This window comes from Fundulus heteroclitus, chromosome 3 (assembly GCF_011125445.2).
Source record: "Fundulus heteroclitus isolate FHET01 chromosome 3, MU-UCD_Fhet_4.1, whole genome shotgun sequence".
NCBI lineage: Eukaryota > Metazoa > Chordata > Actinopteri > Cyprinodontiformes > Fundulidae > Fundulus > Fundulus heteroclitus.
The window spans coordinates 17,556,363-17,572,395 of NC_046363.1; the positions used below are offsets into that span (position 1 = coordinate 17,556,363).

Here is a 16,033-nt window from a genome sequence, read left to right on the forward strand (position 1 = left end):
AAATGCCGCGAGAATTCATCTTGCAGGCAAAGTTATCGATTCAAGGATGCTCAACAAAAATGCACACCACAGTTTACACTTTGATTATGAAAGGCACTAAAAAAGTCGAATCATTTTCTGTCCACTTCCCAACCATGAACAACTTTGTGCTGGTCGATCACAAAAAAAAAAAAAAAAACACACACAAAAAAACACAAAAAAAATCAACACACACACTGAAGTAAGGGATACAACATGAGATAATGAGGAAAAGTTCAGGAAGATGTGAATACTTTTGAAAGGCACCGTATTTTCAGACATCTAACGCTGATCTATAATCAATCTAATTGCCTTCATTTAGAGGGATGGACTCTATCATCCCCTCCACACCGCTAATGGTGCTGCTGTTGGCTCATGTCTGGTTTCATTTACAGGCCAACTGCCTCTTTACAGTGCAGCCAACTTTCTCACATTACAGCCGGTGGTTTGCTGTCAGTGGCCCACTGCTAAGAGGTTACGGGGAGCAGCAAAGGCAGCAAACTGCTTAACAGCAGACATTACACAGATGAAACAAAAGGCTTTAGCCAGCACCTATATAGTGTGACAAATGAAGCAGCTGAAGTCTGCTGACATTGTGGAGGCCGTGCAGGAAAGAGGCCCAAATAAATCAGTTCACACAGGCAGAAGGGTGGAAACTGCCACAGGTTGGAGCCTAGCGTTGCTATTGATGAGCCTAATAGAGGAAATGGTGAGACCGAGGTACCATGATTCAGAGAAATGTCTGTAGTGCCTCCTTTTCTTTTTGGACCACTTGATGTTTATTCCAGGTTTTAATTCATGCAGATTTAACTTATTAAAACCACCATTCATGCACAAGGAGCAATGTTTCCTGGCAAAGAACACACTGGCAGTAAATGAGCAGAATTAATCGAATGCAGCTCAGCAACTTATAAGTCCCTCCAGAAAGCAAAGATTCACTCGATAGGGGTATAAAGTTTCCTCTCACTTTCCTAAACTTTTAAATAGATAAAAGGCTGCAGCCAAGTCGGTTTCTCAGGGGAGTGACAAATGAAAATTGGGTTTAAAAAAAAACCAAAAACTGCTGCCATGTTATGTAAAGGGTTGTTTTCAATTACCATAAACCACATGAACTCATTGGATGGTTTTGATGGATATCAGTGATGACTCAGCAGTCTACTTAAAAAACATCTAAGCTGCTGAAAACGATGTTAATTCTGCAGAGTCTGTTTTTGTAGAGTAGCTTAACATAGCCTTAAATAAGAGTTGGACGGCCTGCTGCATTACTGTACTTTACACAAGCTGTTTAGACTGTAGATTAGAGCAGTGTTCTTTTAGGGGGTTTCTGCAGCACGTGATCAGGCTCCATCTCAGCCAAACCCCAGCATCCTGCACTATTACATCAACCCTCTGCATATTGTCCTTTACTGCATCCATCAAACTTCTTTGCACATCTAAGCCAGTCTATTTTCTGCTTTTAACTGTGTCTCAACCTGAGCTCTCCCATAGGTATACCCAATTCTAATTCTGGTCACCTCCAAAAAAAATCTGAACATCTTCAGCTTTGCCACCTCCCCCATCTATCTTGTTCGTGCCAATGCCTCAAAACCATACGTCATCACGGTTTCAATGTTGTTAACATTCCTTTTTACCTATGCAGCAATCGCCCTCCCACAAATCGTTGTTGAAACTCATCCTTGCCCGCTCTTCCTGGCCTGCGCTCTCATTTTCGCCTCTCAAATGCACCACCAGTTGCTTTGGAGAGTGAAAGTATGTGAAATGCTAGTGAAGTACCCAAATGCATGTAGATTGGGGGATGAGGGATTGGAAAATTCCACTTTAATACCAAATACAAAGTCCAAAATAAAAAAAGGAAACATTTGCAAAGAAGAAAGGAAGAACAACAAATTCAGTGCTACCCACTCTATGCACTAAAAACCACAATGTCATCTGCAAATATCATCACCCTTTGGGACTCCTGAACTCATCTGTTACCCTATATATCACCACTTCAATCAAAAGTTGCCAGAGAGCTGATGCCTGATGTAATCTCACTAGCACCTTGAACCCATCCATCACTTCTGCACCATCCCCAGTCTTAACTTCAATAAATAAAGTACTATTATTTGGCCATTCACCCTCCCCCCCGATTAGCAGTGCTCCAATGTTTTTTTTTTTTTACTTTCCGAACAAGGAGGTCACCGGTCAGGGCTGATCAGAATGAAACAGGATTGCCGTCACAACATGATGTCTATGTGCCTTTCTATACCCGCAAACAAAATAGTGTTAGACCCTGAGTTGACACAGGTGTGGCTATGATCGTGTGACAAACCTGTGTGCCATCAGGTCCAATCAGATCCAATGAACCCATCGTGCTGTAGAGAAATTGTGTGATCTTCATGAAGTTGTCATCTCCAATGGACCAGGAGCCATCAACCAAAAACGCCAGGTCAGCTTTGGCTTCCTTACACACTAGTCCAACACGACAGGCACACAGAGAGATTTAGTCAGCTCAGCATTACATACCTGCATTATAAAATAATTTTCAAAAAGAGAAAAAGTCAGACAAGGATCATGGAAAATTAGAATACATACAGGCTGCCTAATATATTCCGACTGATTAAATATTTAAAGTAAGAATCACAGCAAACATACATCTCCAAGACATGGGTAAATATGTCAGGATCAGGCCTTGAGAGCAGTGTAAACACTGTAAAGTTCATAAGATGGATTAATGCTGTGCAAGCACTACAAAACTCACAGAAATGCCCTATTTAATGGGTTTATGTATTTCATGTCTTCTTTTGTTTGCAACTCAGTCCCGTTGTTGGCCCCGCAGTGACTTTGCTCTCTGTTTTTATTCTTCTCAGGTTTCTCAATGACTCCCAGAAGCCATATCATAGAAGCCATAAAGCTGTTAAGGGGTTCTGAAGGCTTTTCATACTCCGAGTCACAAAATTCCAAGCAGTGTTTATGACCCTACCGGCTTTGATAAATTTCAGGGAAAACATGAAAAATGTTTGTACTTTTGAAGCAAAAGAAGGGGATAGAACAGGAGAACCTTGATAGTTTTAACCAACACTTTGAATAATATTAACTGTAACTGTATTAATTATAACTGTACTTTTTCTAGGTTCCTTTCTCTGTTTTCTTACACAACAGAAACCCGCACACTCATTCTTGCTCTCCTATTTTAAAATCTTGTTCTAAATACAGGTTGCACACTGTCTCACATGGAGGCACATGTCTGACAAAGGTCAGAAACCTAAACAGAAATGCTTAAAGACGGGCTCAGCTGGTGTGTCGTGTCATGCCTGATAGCCTCATGTTGTAGGTGACCTTTTAAAAGAGGAGGACCTTTTAAAACAGGAGAGGCCAAGGATCTGACGGGTGGCAGTTTGAACATTTTCTTTCTGGTTTTTAGACATTAAATAAATCAGCCAGTTATGGTCAGCTATACTTTGTCTTATAATTGACTTAATTTACAGTATTACGGAATAAGTTACAGTTTTTGTAACCCTAATGCAGTAGAAATAAATCGCTGTTTAAAGCCTGACTTGGAGCGAGGGTAACCTGTTCGTAGCTTTTGCACATGGATTCTTCCTTCTTTAAGGTGCAAATTAAAATTTAGGGCTAAACGATGTGAGTCTGTTGAGCGGGTCGATGGGTGAACGGCAAACATGTTTTAGCCTCTGTTTGCCCGTTTCTTTTTTTTTAGACATCTACAGAAGTTATAAAAATTGAAACTGTTGTTAGACCAAGGCCAGTGGTTTAAGGGGTCTGTTTTCAAATGTGGCCTGAGAAGTGTGCTCTCCAGTGAAAATTTAAGTTTTAGCTCAGAAGTGACAAAAATAATGGCAATGCAGACAATATCAATTATTGCAGGCTGAAGCAGAAGCACACACACACACAAGCACATTGGAGACTAATAAATCAAGGGCATAATGCGAAACAAACACTATATTGGTGTCAACCGTTTTAGTCATAAATGACTTATTCGGTTTATACAGTCAAGCCCGCTCTGAAGTGAAACTGGGACAACAAAATGCGCTAAAACCTCTACTGTATCCTTGCCTTTATCCAGAGAAATTGTAAGATACAAGATAGGACAGAAAATTCAACTTAAACCTGGTTTCTTAATAATCATTAGGAAACATTTAAAAGTTAGAGCCTATGTCGTTACAGTGGTCTCCACAATTATAGGTACCCTGTTAAAGATCTGTAAAACCACAAAATAAATTAATGTTTTGCTTCTGTAGTGTAATCCCACATTGAAAACTCTGTCGTCATTCTTCAACAGTGATCTAAGGAGTTTTTTTATTTTGAAATTCTCTAACCATTCCTCTCATAGGGTCCTCTCCAAATCTTGTTGGTCACTGTTTTGACACAACTGTGGACAAGTAGCTGTTTTCATGTAGCCATTTCCAGAGTTATGACAATCAACACACATCTGAATTACTTTAATGGCATGTCTTTCTTTCTTTCTTTCTTTCTTTCTTTCTTTCTTTCTTTCTCCATTTTGAAAAATACCTTGCAAAAATGGACCATTGCGTGAAGTCATATGTGAGAGGATACGGGTGTTGTCGACAGCTACAGACACTTGTGAGAACACCTTAACACCAGGAAGGACTGGACAACCAGCATCAAAGCGGTGCACAAGAAAGCATAAGTAGACTCTTTGTGTGTGAGTTAGGATTCTTGCAGGTGCAATTTTTAGGATCCTTGTCATTGCAGGTGCAATGTACTGTGCGATGGATGGTGTGCTGCAGATGCAGCATCAGTTTCAGGGATGTAGTCAGGCTCAATAAACATTAAAGAAGCAGGTACAGTCATTGTACAGAGCTTGGAGATGTTTGAATCACTGAACAAACTGCAGTCCATTTTGGATAACCCATCCCACCCATTTCATGACCCCTTAGAGAGCCAGCAGAGCTCTTTCTCCAACAGACTCATTCAGCTCTGCAGAAAATCATTCATTTCATTTGCCATCTCACACTACAGCAGCTCTCATCTGTCTAACAGACAACCTTCCACTGGGCATGCTGTACAGTTACCAAACGATAAGTAACTTGAATTCCTTTTAATTATCTGTAAATTATATAAATGCAGCCTTTGAATGTACTATGCCTTGTACAAACTGTTGTAATTTGCACTACTGTTCAAAGTGGTTGTTACTGTGTTGTTCCTTTGATTACTGCTCTTGTAAATGTGTTAATTAATAGGTCTGTTGTTATACGCCGCTTTGCAAAAATCAATCTATCCATTCAGCTACCATTTCCCCCATGGAAACAGAAAGTTGAGCATTACTAATTAAAAGTGTCTATAAATTATCATCAACTTATGACGTGAAGCAGAACGTTAAAACATGCTTCATTTACATGTAGACATTCTATGTTGACTTTATGCAGCATAAAAGCCCCCCCAATAGATGTACTCACATTAAAAGTTGAGTTTTCTACCTTATTCCGTGTGAATTTTTACTACTGTAATAAATCTAAATTAAGTGGAGGACTTTTTGCACGTTTTCACCAGGGGTGCTAATAGGGGAGCTGTTTCCAGTTTAGAGCATATTATTGGACAGATAAACTCTAATGTGATTGAAACTACATACAAAAAGCAACTGATAGCAAAATTACCCACTTTGGCATTAATCTGACTAAAAACACACTCCAAAAGCTGTCCAATCAAAGTACTGCACCCATAAGATAGTGTTGTGGTTCAAGTTTACCTTCTTTAGCAGGTGGGAGGGTGGGAGCCGGTTCTGGCGTGGGCGGTTCAGTCGGAGCCTGAGTGGGCTCCGGCACTAAATTTGTATAACCACAAAGAAAAAGACAAGAAAATACAACAATGTCATCAGGCAATTGCTATCGTAGAGCTTATCTGCCAAATATAAATACAAATAGCTTACTTGTGTACCCAAATATTAAACTAAGAAGACTAAAGGAGCCCACTTTCCTCACGTTAAAAGCTGTCCAGTTCTTTGACCCTTTGACAACTAGGCTCTGGGCTTTACGGAAATATCTGCACACAAATAAATTTAAGTGCATGGACTATTCAGCTATCTCATTCCTCCAAATTTAACTAGCCAACCTCTGAACAAGGCTACATTTATTCAACTCGTTCTATCCCATCTATTAGCTCCAAAAGATAGCCAACAGATGCTGGACAACAACGTATTTTCATCAGGCTGAGGCTATCTGCAATACATTCAGAAAGATCTATAGCAACATTGTCTATCCCACAGGATACAACTGGTAAAAATGAATACAGCATATCAGTTCAATAGCCTAATACATTTCAAGTGAACTTTAGATGCTCATAGAAATTTTCTACCATTAACTTTTACTGAAGTAGAAACTGGAACTTTTCAACTCCTGCCGAAACCAAACCCTTGAGCTAGCTGTTAAATTAAATCACCAGCTGTCTTCTGTGTTAAAGTGGGACTGTGTGTGTGTGAGAGAGAGACATTGTGTCTGAGAGTATCAACTATTCAATCTATCTATAAGCCTAGTTGTAAGGTGAGTGGTCTTTGTCCATGGAGATGTGAAATTCCATCAGCGGCCCAATGAACTGCAACAGTAAAATCTATCTTCTCAAAGAAAGTTAGAGACATGACAGACTAAAAGGCAGCTTTAGAACAGAGAGCATATTGCAGAGCTGAGATGAATGCTTGGCAGAAGGAAACTAAAAGAAAGTTAGGGAGTAAGGCTTAAATGGGAGTCATAGTTGATAAATAGGTTTAGAAGCCTATTTCTTCCTTCTGAGAATAAAAGCATGCATACATACGTGTCATGTCAGTGATGGATACAGAGGGCCCTTCCATTTCTTGCATTTGGGTGTAAATACTGATCTGGTACTGGCTACTGGGAGTGAGGTCATAGAAACAGTGGCGCGAAGCTGAAGCCCCCAGGTTCATTTCTTGTCTCTGACCATCTGCAAGCAGCAAAAACATAAAAAAAACCCACATGATTAAAACTCTGATCAAGAGATTCTTTTCCAAGAAATTATTTTCTCAGCATTATGTCTGAACCAGACAAGTGAAAACCTTTTGCTGTAAATAAGCTCAGGGCGCAGAAAACCAGAAGTTATCTACTACAAGTAGAAATAAGATTAAAACAACAGATTTATGGAAACAATTTTGGGCCATTAAATCCTGCAATATGTATTAAAACAACAACATTAGAAACAATCCAGAGGTTTGGCTGGTGAGTAGAATGAGGATTTCAGCTTGATCAGCAGTAATGGGTGACTAATCCAGTTGGAAGCTCAAACATAACATTGTTTTCTGATAATTGAAATCATTACCAGGCTGCGTTGGCCACCATTGCCAGGGTGGATGTTGTGTCTGAAAAAAGGAAACTGTACTTTCCATATACTTTCTGTATGTCTATAGACAAGTCTGCTGTTTTTTGTCCAGGCTGTGAAAGAGCGAGAGAGAGCAAGACTTTCTACATACGGAGATAACTGTCTCTGTAAAGCCAGTTATGCTAGCTGTGCTAATTGCTAATACAAGATACTAAGGACAATTTAAAATGTAAACCAAATAATCACATTGTCTTTGGATTAAAATAGTAAATCCCCGTTTTACTCACAGCAGCGTAACATAATTTCTGCCCCTTAAATTAAGCAATGAATAACAGCTTATGACAAGAATCCTGGAACAAAGTAAATTCTGGTTTATTTTTTATGTTTTGGCTTGTTTGGGTTTGTTTAGGTTTTAGACCAAACAACACTAGCTTATTATTCTTTTAATATGCCTCCACACCCTACACAACTGCTCTACTGATGCTCCTATCCCATACTTTATTTACTCTTAGTTCATTATTAATAATATTTCAATAAGAAACAGTTATTGATGGCTCTTATCTCTTACCCTTACTCTTCTTTTTGGTCACGACTTCCCCTGCATGGTTCTGGCAATAATATGCAGCCCATTTCAGCACCGCACCAAAAAAGTGCAACTAAAAAAATAATGCAATTAACACTAAAGAGGTAAAAATCTTTACATACTGAAGAAATTAACTACATTGCAGATTCCTTTTACTTTTGGGGTTTAATTCTAGATTCCAGAGTCTAGGGTAATATTCATCATAAAAGCAGAAAAACAAGTTTAAAAAAAATCTGCGGGGAAAATAATTTAAGATGGGAGCCCAAAGAGGATCTTCATACAGTACACACTAATGACTGCCATTTGTCAGTTTCATTATTCTAATTCTGTTTCCTAATGCTTCTCGTGTTGGAGAGTGATAAATCAGCTCCACCTCAATGAAGGAAACAGCCATAGAGGTTAAACTTTCCCACGTTTCCTGTTTTCAAGCTTTTTGTTCAGACACTTGGCTTTGCGTCTATTAAAATAAACTCTGGCCTCACCTAGGCAAGAGTGATAGTGAAAAAGGACAAATAAATAATAAAGAATTGCTTGATTGCTTTATTTAATTGTATTTTCTGAGAGTAAATACATTAAGGCTTCATTTGGAAATATATCACTTCCTGAGTGTTCTGTTCAGCACAAGTAGTTATTTTATTTCTGTGTGTATTCCAGTAAACACCACCCTTGTCTCAGGCAGGTCATTCCTGGGAATTCCTCGTTATTGCCGGCACTACAGTAAAAGCTGACTTCATAGGTCTGAAATATGCTGTAATCTAGCCTATTCCCTCGTTAATGACTTAAAGAGCCTTGCAAAAGTACTTTATGTAACTAATACAAAGTTTTGCATTGTGTATTGGAAGGAAAACAATAAATGGAATTGAAAACATTTTACTAATAATCTGAACAGCCTGGCGACATTCATACTCAGATGACCTGAAAAATGGCATGTCTAAACACTGAGAAGCAGCTCAAATTCAGTCAAACTGGATGGGAGGTGTGTGTATAACATTTCTAAAGTCTTACCACAGATTCTAAATTAGCTCTGCCCGTGTGTTTAGGTCCTTTGTCCAGCTGGGAGATGAACCTGTGGCCCCTGTTTAACCATGGCCAGTAAACCTGTCCCTTCCAAAGAACGCATCCCCACAGCATGATTCTCCCACCACCATGTTTTATTGTTAAGATGGTGTGAACAAGGGGATGTGCCGTATTTTTTCACTACCCCAGATACTATTGGCCAAAAATTGTCAGTATTGTTCTCACCTGACCAGAGGACCTTATTCTACAGACTCCCCTACATGAGACCAAGCTTTAAACATACCTTCTTTTGGATTTATTTCAATGTCTACACATATGAACTTCTTTGATCTTTCACAAAGAAATGCTAATAAAATGCGTTTAGGTGTGCACTACCGTCATGAAACATCATGGGAAATTGAAGAGGTGTGAAATATTTTGCCAGGCTCTGAATTAATTCAAAATAGAGGAATTAATATTTAGCTTTATTTCATTAGAGTCTATTTAATGGGTCTGGGTTAGCCTTATTTGGTGCAAGTTTAAACCGTCTTAGCAAGAGCAGGATGTGCTGTTCACCACTGCAGCATGTGCGCAGCTGCAGTGACACGTAACACACAACTCTCTATTACGTTTTTAATCCATAACACAGATCTAGCAGATGCTTTATCCTAAGGAAAATGCTAATCAAAAGCACCCACAGTTGGTATTGCACTAAATGAGTTTACTGCAGGGTGTTTGGCACAGAAAAGTCATAAAAACTGTGTGTCACATAACTCACCTCTGGTCAGTGTAGAAAAAATAAATAGGACAGCAAAATTGCACTTATGGTCATTAAACTGCTTATGAAATCATCTGTCATACAAACAAGAAGCACAAATTACACCTCCCTGATTTTCTGCTGAATATGAGGACTTGATTAACAAGAACGGTGTTTGTCTGCTGCTTCTGAAGATACTGTGTTATTGCCCAGATGGTGGTTCCTACACGGCCTATCACCATATGAGACAAAGTTGGCTCACAGGAAACGTCTGTTGCGGTATTACCAGGAGGGAAAGTTATATTCACAGTTGAAACAAGATGTTGACACAGACTGTTTGAAAATAAACTTTTTTTCCCCTCATTGTCTGACATGAAATCACACCAAACCTCTTTTTTTCTTGGGATTACCAAAATTTACCACAACAGAAACATCAGTGTGGATTCAGATTAAAGGTACAACCTGGCAAATCTTAATGATGTTGGACAAGACATTTTTATCATGCCAAAGTACAAATCTATAAGGAAACCTTTTATCATTTTATTCTTGTAAACAAGACATGTTTACAAGTATAAAAAGGTTTGGATGTATTAAATAAGTGGGATTCAAGTGGAAATCTTGCTTCACACCTTATGGAAACAAAATATTAAGACTGAACAAGCAAACAAACTGTTGCAAAAACCTAATGTTTGGTTACAGATATTCTTGTGTTACTGCTAAAATATACACTGTTATTTGTTTAAATTGAACAAAGAACATCTCAGAGTTGAGTCTAAAATCTTCTTTCCTTCTCTGATTGATGATTTTCTTCTGTAATAGTTAATATTTTCAGTTCTACTCCGTTCTCTGTATGCAATAAAAACCGTCATAAAGGTTTGTGACCAAAAACATTTGTGGCAGCTAGGAAATAGATAGCTAAGCAACATTTCCGAGCATCCTTTAAAAAAAAAATTATGAGTAAGGACTCTTCTGTTCCAACATTAATTGAAATATCTCTATACTCTACTTTCTGTTAGAAAAATAACTAAAAACAGAAACAAAGAGGGCAGACCTTTAAAAACCGAGGTGAACTGGCAGCGCTGCCACCAGTAAATGTACTTACTGAGTGTCGACTGTATGGAGACCCGATACAACGTGGCGTGTAGAAGAGGCTGCCACTGAACACACATGCTGTTGGGGCGAACCTGGTAGGTTGACAAACCAGAAACGCCAAGGAACACTGCAGTGAGACACAAGAGAGATTGATTCAACGTGTGCGTTTAAACCTCTAAAAAGGAAAACGCTGAATCTCTTACACACAGACTAAGAACCATCAGGAGAACTTATTATATCTGCCTGTATTATTTATGACAGAAAAGTAACAAATGCATCGGTTCACAACAAGGTGATGTTTAGGTTGACAAATTAATAACAGGTTTGCATTGCAGTCAGGAAAATATAGCAAAGTATGGCATTTGAACAGAAATAAATCCTATCCTAAGGTTGTATCCATTCTATTTTTTCCATCCACCTTCTTTGAGTTTCACAGGTTCTTCATTACCATTTATCATAAATGTCTAAATCCTGCCGTGTCGTACAGTGGAAATTTTAATTCAAACTTTTAAAACTACCCAGTGAAGGTTTGAAAACCCTGGAAATTAGAGCATCTTTGATATTAAAAATATCTTTGAATCTTATAATAAACACTATTTTTTCCCTATCAACATGATCATACAGAAGTAATTCTCACATCTAAATTGAGTCCAGCCTGCAATTGTTACAGCCAGCAACCATGTGGGCCTCAAAACAAATTTTTACTATTTTAGTGTAATAAATTTACTATGGGAGAACAGCTTTCCTATCTCCTCTCTGTTCCTCTGCGATAAATAAATGCCGGTCCTCCAGGAGAACTCTTTTCATCACTCTCATTACTTTATCGCTGTTATTCTTTCTTCTGCTTCCATATTACTGCTCTCCTCTAATGACCCTTTACCCTTCATTCTCCGAGTCATCCACTGCACATTTGCTGTTCTTCAAACTTTACTCTTGACCCTTTAAGACCATTTTTTGTTCAACCCTCTTCACTGTCCCTATTTTAATTTACAAAGCCCACAAAGACCAATTTCTAACATACCTTCTTCAGGACTTTCTCTCTACATTTATAAATCAAACATTTATTTGAATATTATAATGGAGAAATAAAAAAAAAACATTTGATGATTCACATAACTATTAAATTCAGATGCTACAAGGACAATAAGATCAATACTGGACATTTAGGTTGAAGATAAACTTTAGAGCAAAATTCATCTTTTCTGTTGTGTGGGTCTTTGCAGATTTTATTATTATTGATATTTTTATGGAGGACCAAGTCTTCCATATTTAAAAATAAATACAGATATAAATGTAGGGTGCATACAAATATGAAAGCTATAAACTGATAAATCCAATTGTGAAATGCAGATGGATGTTAGAAGTAAATTAAAAAAAATAAAACAAATGACTTGGGCTGAAGTTGTTTTGCTGTGAAATATCTGGGCTGCAGGCAGGAAACTGCAAAGTTGTGCATGCAATTTACACAGCGGAAACATGTTTTTCACTTGAACTACAGCGTACTATTGGTAAGCAAGCCTCCAAGGAGCAACTTGCCTACTTTCCTCCTTATTAGCAGAATCTGCTGAGAATATAAAATGGATATATACTGGGAAGCAGGTGCTTTATGTTAAATACTACTGAATAATGTATGTGACATGCAGTTATCATTTTAAATAAGGTGCAGTGACACAAAAGTGCACTATTATCCTCAGGGGCACACATAAATTTGTTGGCAACCTTCCATAATGATTTAAAACTGCCAAAAGTATGATGCCATTATGTATTGTTTATTCAATTTTTACTGAGAATCAGAGTTTACTTTTGATTAAATAGACAAACTGACTTCCCTTATTATTTTCACAGTAGGTATAATAGCTTGTATTTTTTTTTCCTTTCAAAGATTTATTTTTCTTCCTATAAACATAAAGGTCATGTCGCTGGCAAAAAACATTGCATTTGGTCTCATCTGTCTAAAAACTGTATTAATTCCAGAAACTTTGGGGATTTTCAACTTGCATTTTAGCAAACTCCCGTCTGGCTTTTATGTTTTACTGTCAAATTTAGAGAAACCCTGCCGGTTTTTTGAGATCCCTTTTGAGCCATAATGGGCTCAAAATGCATCTGAACCACCTGGGGTTGCAGCTCCCCTAGCATCCAACAAGTGAAAGGTTAGCTGGAGTCCCACAATCTGGTTTACACATTTTGATAACTTTTTTTTTGGTATAATCTGTTTCAGTTTAGTTTTATCTGACTTCTGAGATAGTACCAGTCCTTAGCCTTTTTCTTTGCACTCACGTGTAGTCATGTTCTACTGGAGAGATGCAGCACATTAACAGTATGTGTATTTAGACAGGACAGTAAACATCAGAGTGCACATGCACACATAATACTAAGGCCTTAAAGGCTGATAGTTCATTTTTGGCTCATAGAAAACAAAATCACTAATACAGGCCTTGGCATTCATACTCCGTAATTAATGACAACTATATGAATGTCTGTATTTGGCCTGTGGGAGGGATTTTGGATTTGGCTTTGCTACATTTGGTGTCCAATCTTTAATTCTTTCTCAACAAGGTGTGGACCAAACCGTTTCTTACTTGACAAGTAAGGTGATTAGAATTAAAACATTAGCCTTGATTTGCTGAGCACAAGTGCTTGTTTGGTTCAAAATACACAAGTTTGACTTAAAAAGCTCCAACATCCCAATTAAGTTGTTTTTTTATGTTGCATGTTTTTGTGAGTAAAATTATGTGGTGCAAACATGCCCACTGGCTTCCATGGCTCCCAAGATTACATTTCAGTGAGAGCACCAGGGGAAATATGTTACAACATCCATATTACTGGAATGCAAAGTGAATAATAAATTAGTTCCTCCACTGAATTGTAAACAGGGACAAATCAAGCTAATGCATGTGTAATACAGGCAAATCTGTTGCATTTGAGAATATAGCAAGGTAACTGAGAATTGATTGCATTCAGCAGAGATTAAGTATTTGGTCATGATATAAGATAACATAAGAAATCCTTTATTGTCCCTCAATAGGGAAATTTGGGCGTGACAGTGGCAAAGACACAAACAGAGTTATATACAGTTTATAGTATTAAAAACACAAGTTATTCTAATATTATAATGTTAGTTCTACAGCAAGGGAGGATGAGCTTTATCAGAAATGCCACAATTAAAAGTAAAAAAAAAAAAGCCAGAGTAATTATTTCACGATTATTGGTAATAATTGTGCAATAATAGTTGCTGGCAGTGATGATAAACACATTACAATGGGATGTAAACACATGTATGGACAAATGAGGAAATGACCAATTATTTTTAGGGGATGTATCTGTTTCAGTTTGTCCTTTTCACACAAAAATCATTCAGCTGGGATCTATATAAAGTGGAGCTGCAATGCGTTGGTCTGAATTCCTCGTTGATTCAACCCCATGCTCCCCCTTTATACCCCTGATCTGAGGTGTGTCTGACAGCAACTTGTTTGGGTGTGGTCTCTTTAAATCTAAATATAATGGAAGCACTTCACACCGTTTGGCCATTTTTGTAGTATGCTGGGGGACGGTGTAATGAACAATAAAATATTTTGATTCATCCACTTGTAGTTTCGGCATCTTTCAGCTTGGACTATGAAAATCGCACCAAAAATAAGTGTCCAAAAAACATAACCGAAAACAGAGAGAACTGAATGACTTGTAAACTATGACCCAAAAAGAACAAATATATCTATGCAGCTCTTGGAAAGACTGCATTCAGATTTTCTGCATTCCTAGAGACCCCAAGTACACAATAATTGTATTTATCGGGTAAAAAAGTAGTTTTTGCACGATTTGTCCCAATTAGAACCAAGATGATATAATAACTGACACTAAAAACAAAGAGATGCTAAACCAACAGCATAAATGTCACAGTTTTACACTGAGAAGTTGTAATAGTTGACTGAAAGGGTTAATCAGTGATAGATGAATGTACTGTTCTTCCGTCTAATATCACTGTTAGTCTTCCCATTTCTCGATTTCTTCATCTATTTGTTTTAGATGAGAGGAATAAAAATCTCTTTGCTAGGTCTTACTGCAGCCGCTGATTTCAAATCTATATGCAAAAGGGATTGTTCTCACTTTCTGAATGGGAAATATTAATATCCTTCTGCTTATCTGCCTGTTTGCTAGGGTCTCAATGGAAATTAGTGTGCATGGTATAAGCAGGCAATTAATATGCATGTTACACATTCATGCTTTTCTAAAATGGCATTCCTTTTTCTGCAACCACAGTCTCTGTCCCTGCTAATGGTCCCGGTGTCTTTCCATAACAATATTTAGCTAGGAATAAAAATAAAGAAAAAAAACTGGATAGTTTTGTAATAACCTTAACTAAAACTAACTGATCTATGACAAAATTGCTTTGATTATTAGATCTTATGTTTCAAAAAGGTACTTGGGGTTGTGATAATCATTTTATATCCCTTGAAATTTTACACAATTTGATTAATTACAACCACAGATTTCAAAAGTATTTTTATTTTGGTTTTGTGTGATAGACAAACACAAAGTAGTGCACACTCGTGATTTGGAAGGAAAATTACACCTTATTTTCAAAGGTTTTTGTATTCACTCCCCTGGCCTTTATGGCGAGGTCAAACATGGTGGTAGCTGCATCATACTGAGGGCATATTGTTCTTAAGCTGGGACAAGAAGGCTGGTTACTGTTGATGGGAAGACGGGTGGAGGTAAATATAGATTGCTCGGAGAAAACCTTTAAAGGCTGCAACAGACTTTAGACTCAGGTGGAAGGATTGCCTTTCAGCAGGACGACGTTAAACATACGGCCAGAGCTACAATAGAATGGGTTTAGATCAAAGCACATCCATCTGTTAGAATATCCCAGGCAAAGTCGACACATAAATCAAATGGAGAATCTGTTTCTGGCAAGATCAAAGCTTTTAGGGATAAACCTACAGTAGAAAGATTGGCAGCTTTAATTGCAGTGGTTCTTCAAAGTGCTGACTCATGAGGGTTCAATACAAATGCACAAAACATTTAGATTTCTATTCGTAACGAGAAAAGAAGAACAAAATTCATTTAAAGAGTATATTGAAGTGTATAAAAGTTGATATGGTATGAATACTTTAGCATTTGATTGTGGTGGAAATGGGTAAAAAAGCTGAATTTAGATAAATAACATGTAGAATATGTGCAGCAGAAACGTGCTTCACTCAGATAAAGTGAATATTACACAGATGTCCATTAGTGATGACTGAAAAATCTGAATCCAAAGGCAATAAAACTCCATTAATTGCCTGAAATGAAACAAAATGGAT

At 37.7% G+C, this 16,033-nt stretch overlaps 1 protein-coding gene across 2 annotated transcripts in view; it reads right to left on the reverse strand.

Annotated features, from left to right (window-relative positions):
- Window positions 1–16,033, reverse strand: part of col14a1a (collagen, type XIV, alpha 1a) — a 201,746-nt gene that overhangs the window by 72,664 nt on the left and 113,049 nt on the right. For both annotated transcript variants that reach the window (XM_036131224.1, XM_036131229.1), the window contains exons 23-26: window positions 10,741–10,857; window positions 6,784–6,930; window positions 5,726–5,800; window positions 2,330–2,469 (exon numbers count right to left, since the gene is read on the reverse strand). In XM_036131224.1, the coding sequence (XP_035987117.1) occupies window positions 2,330–2,469; window positions 5,726–5,800; window positions 6,784–6,930; window positions 10,741–10,857 (479 nt within the window). The remainder of the gene's footprint in view (window positions 1–2,329; window positions 2,470–5,725; window positions 5,801–6,783; window positions 6,931–10,740; window positions 10,858–16,033) is intronic.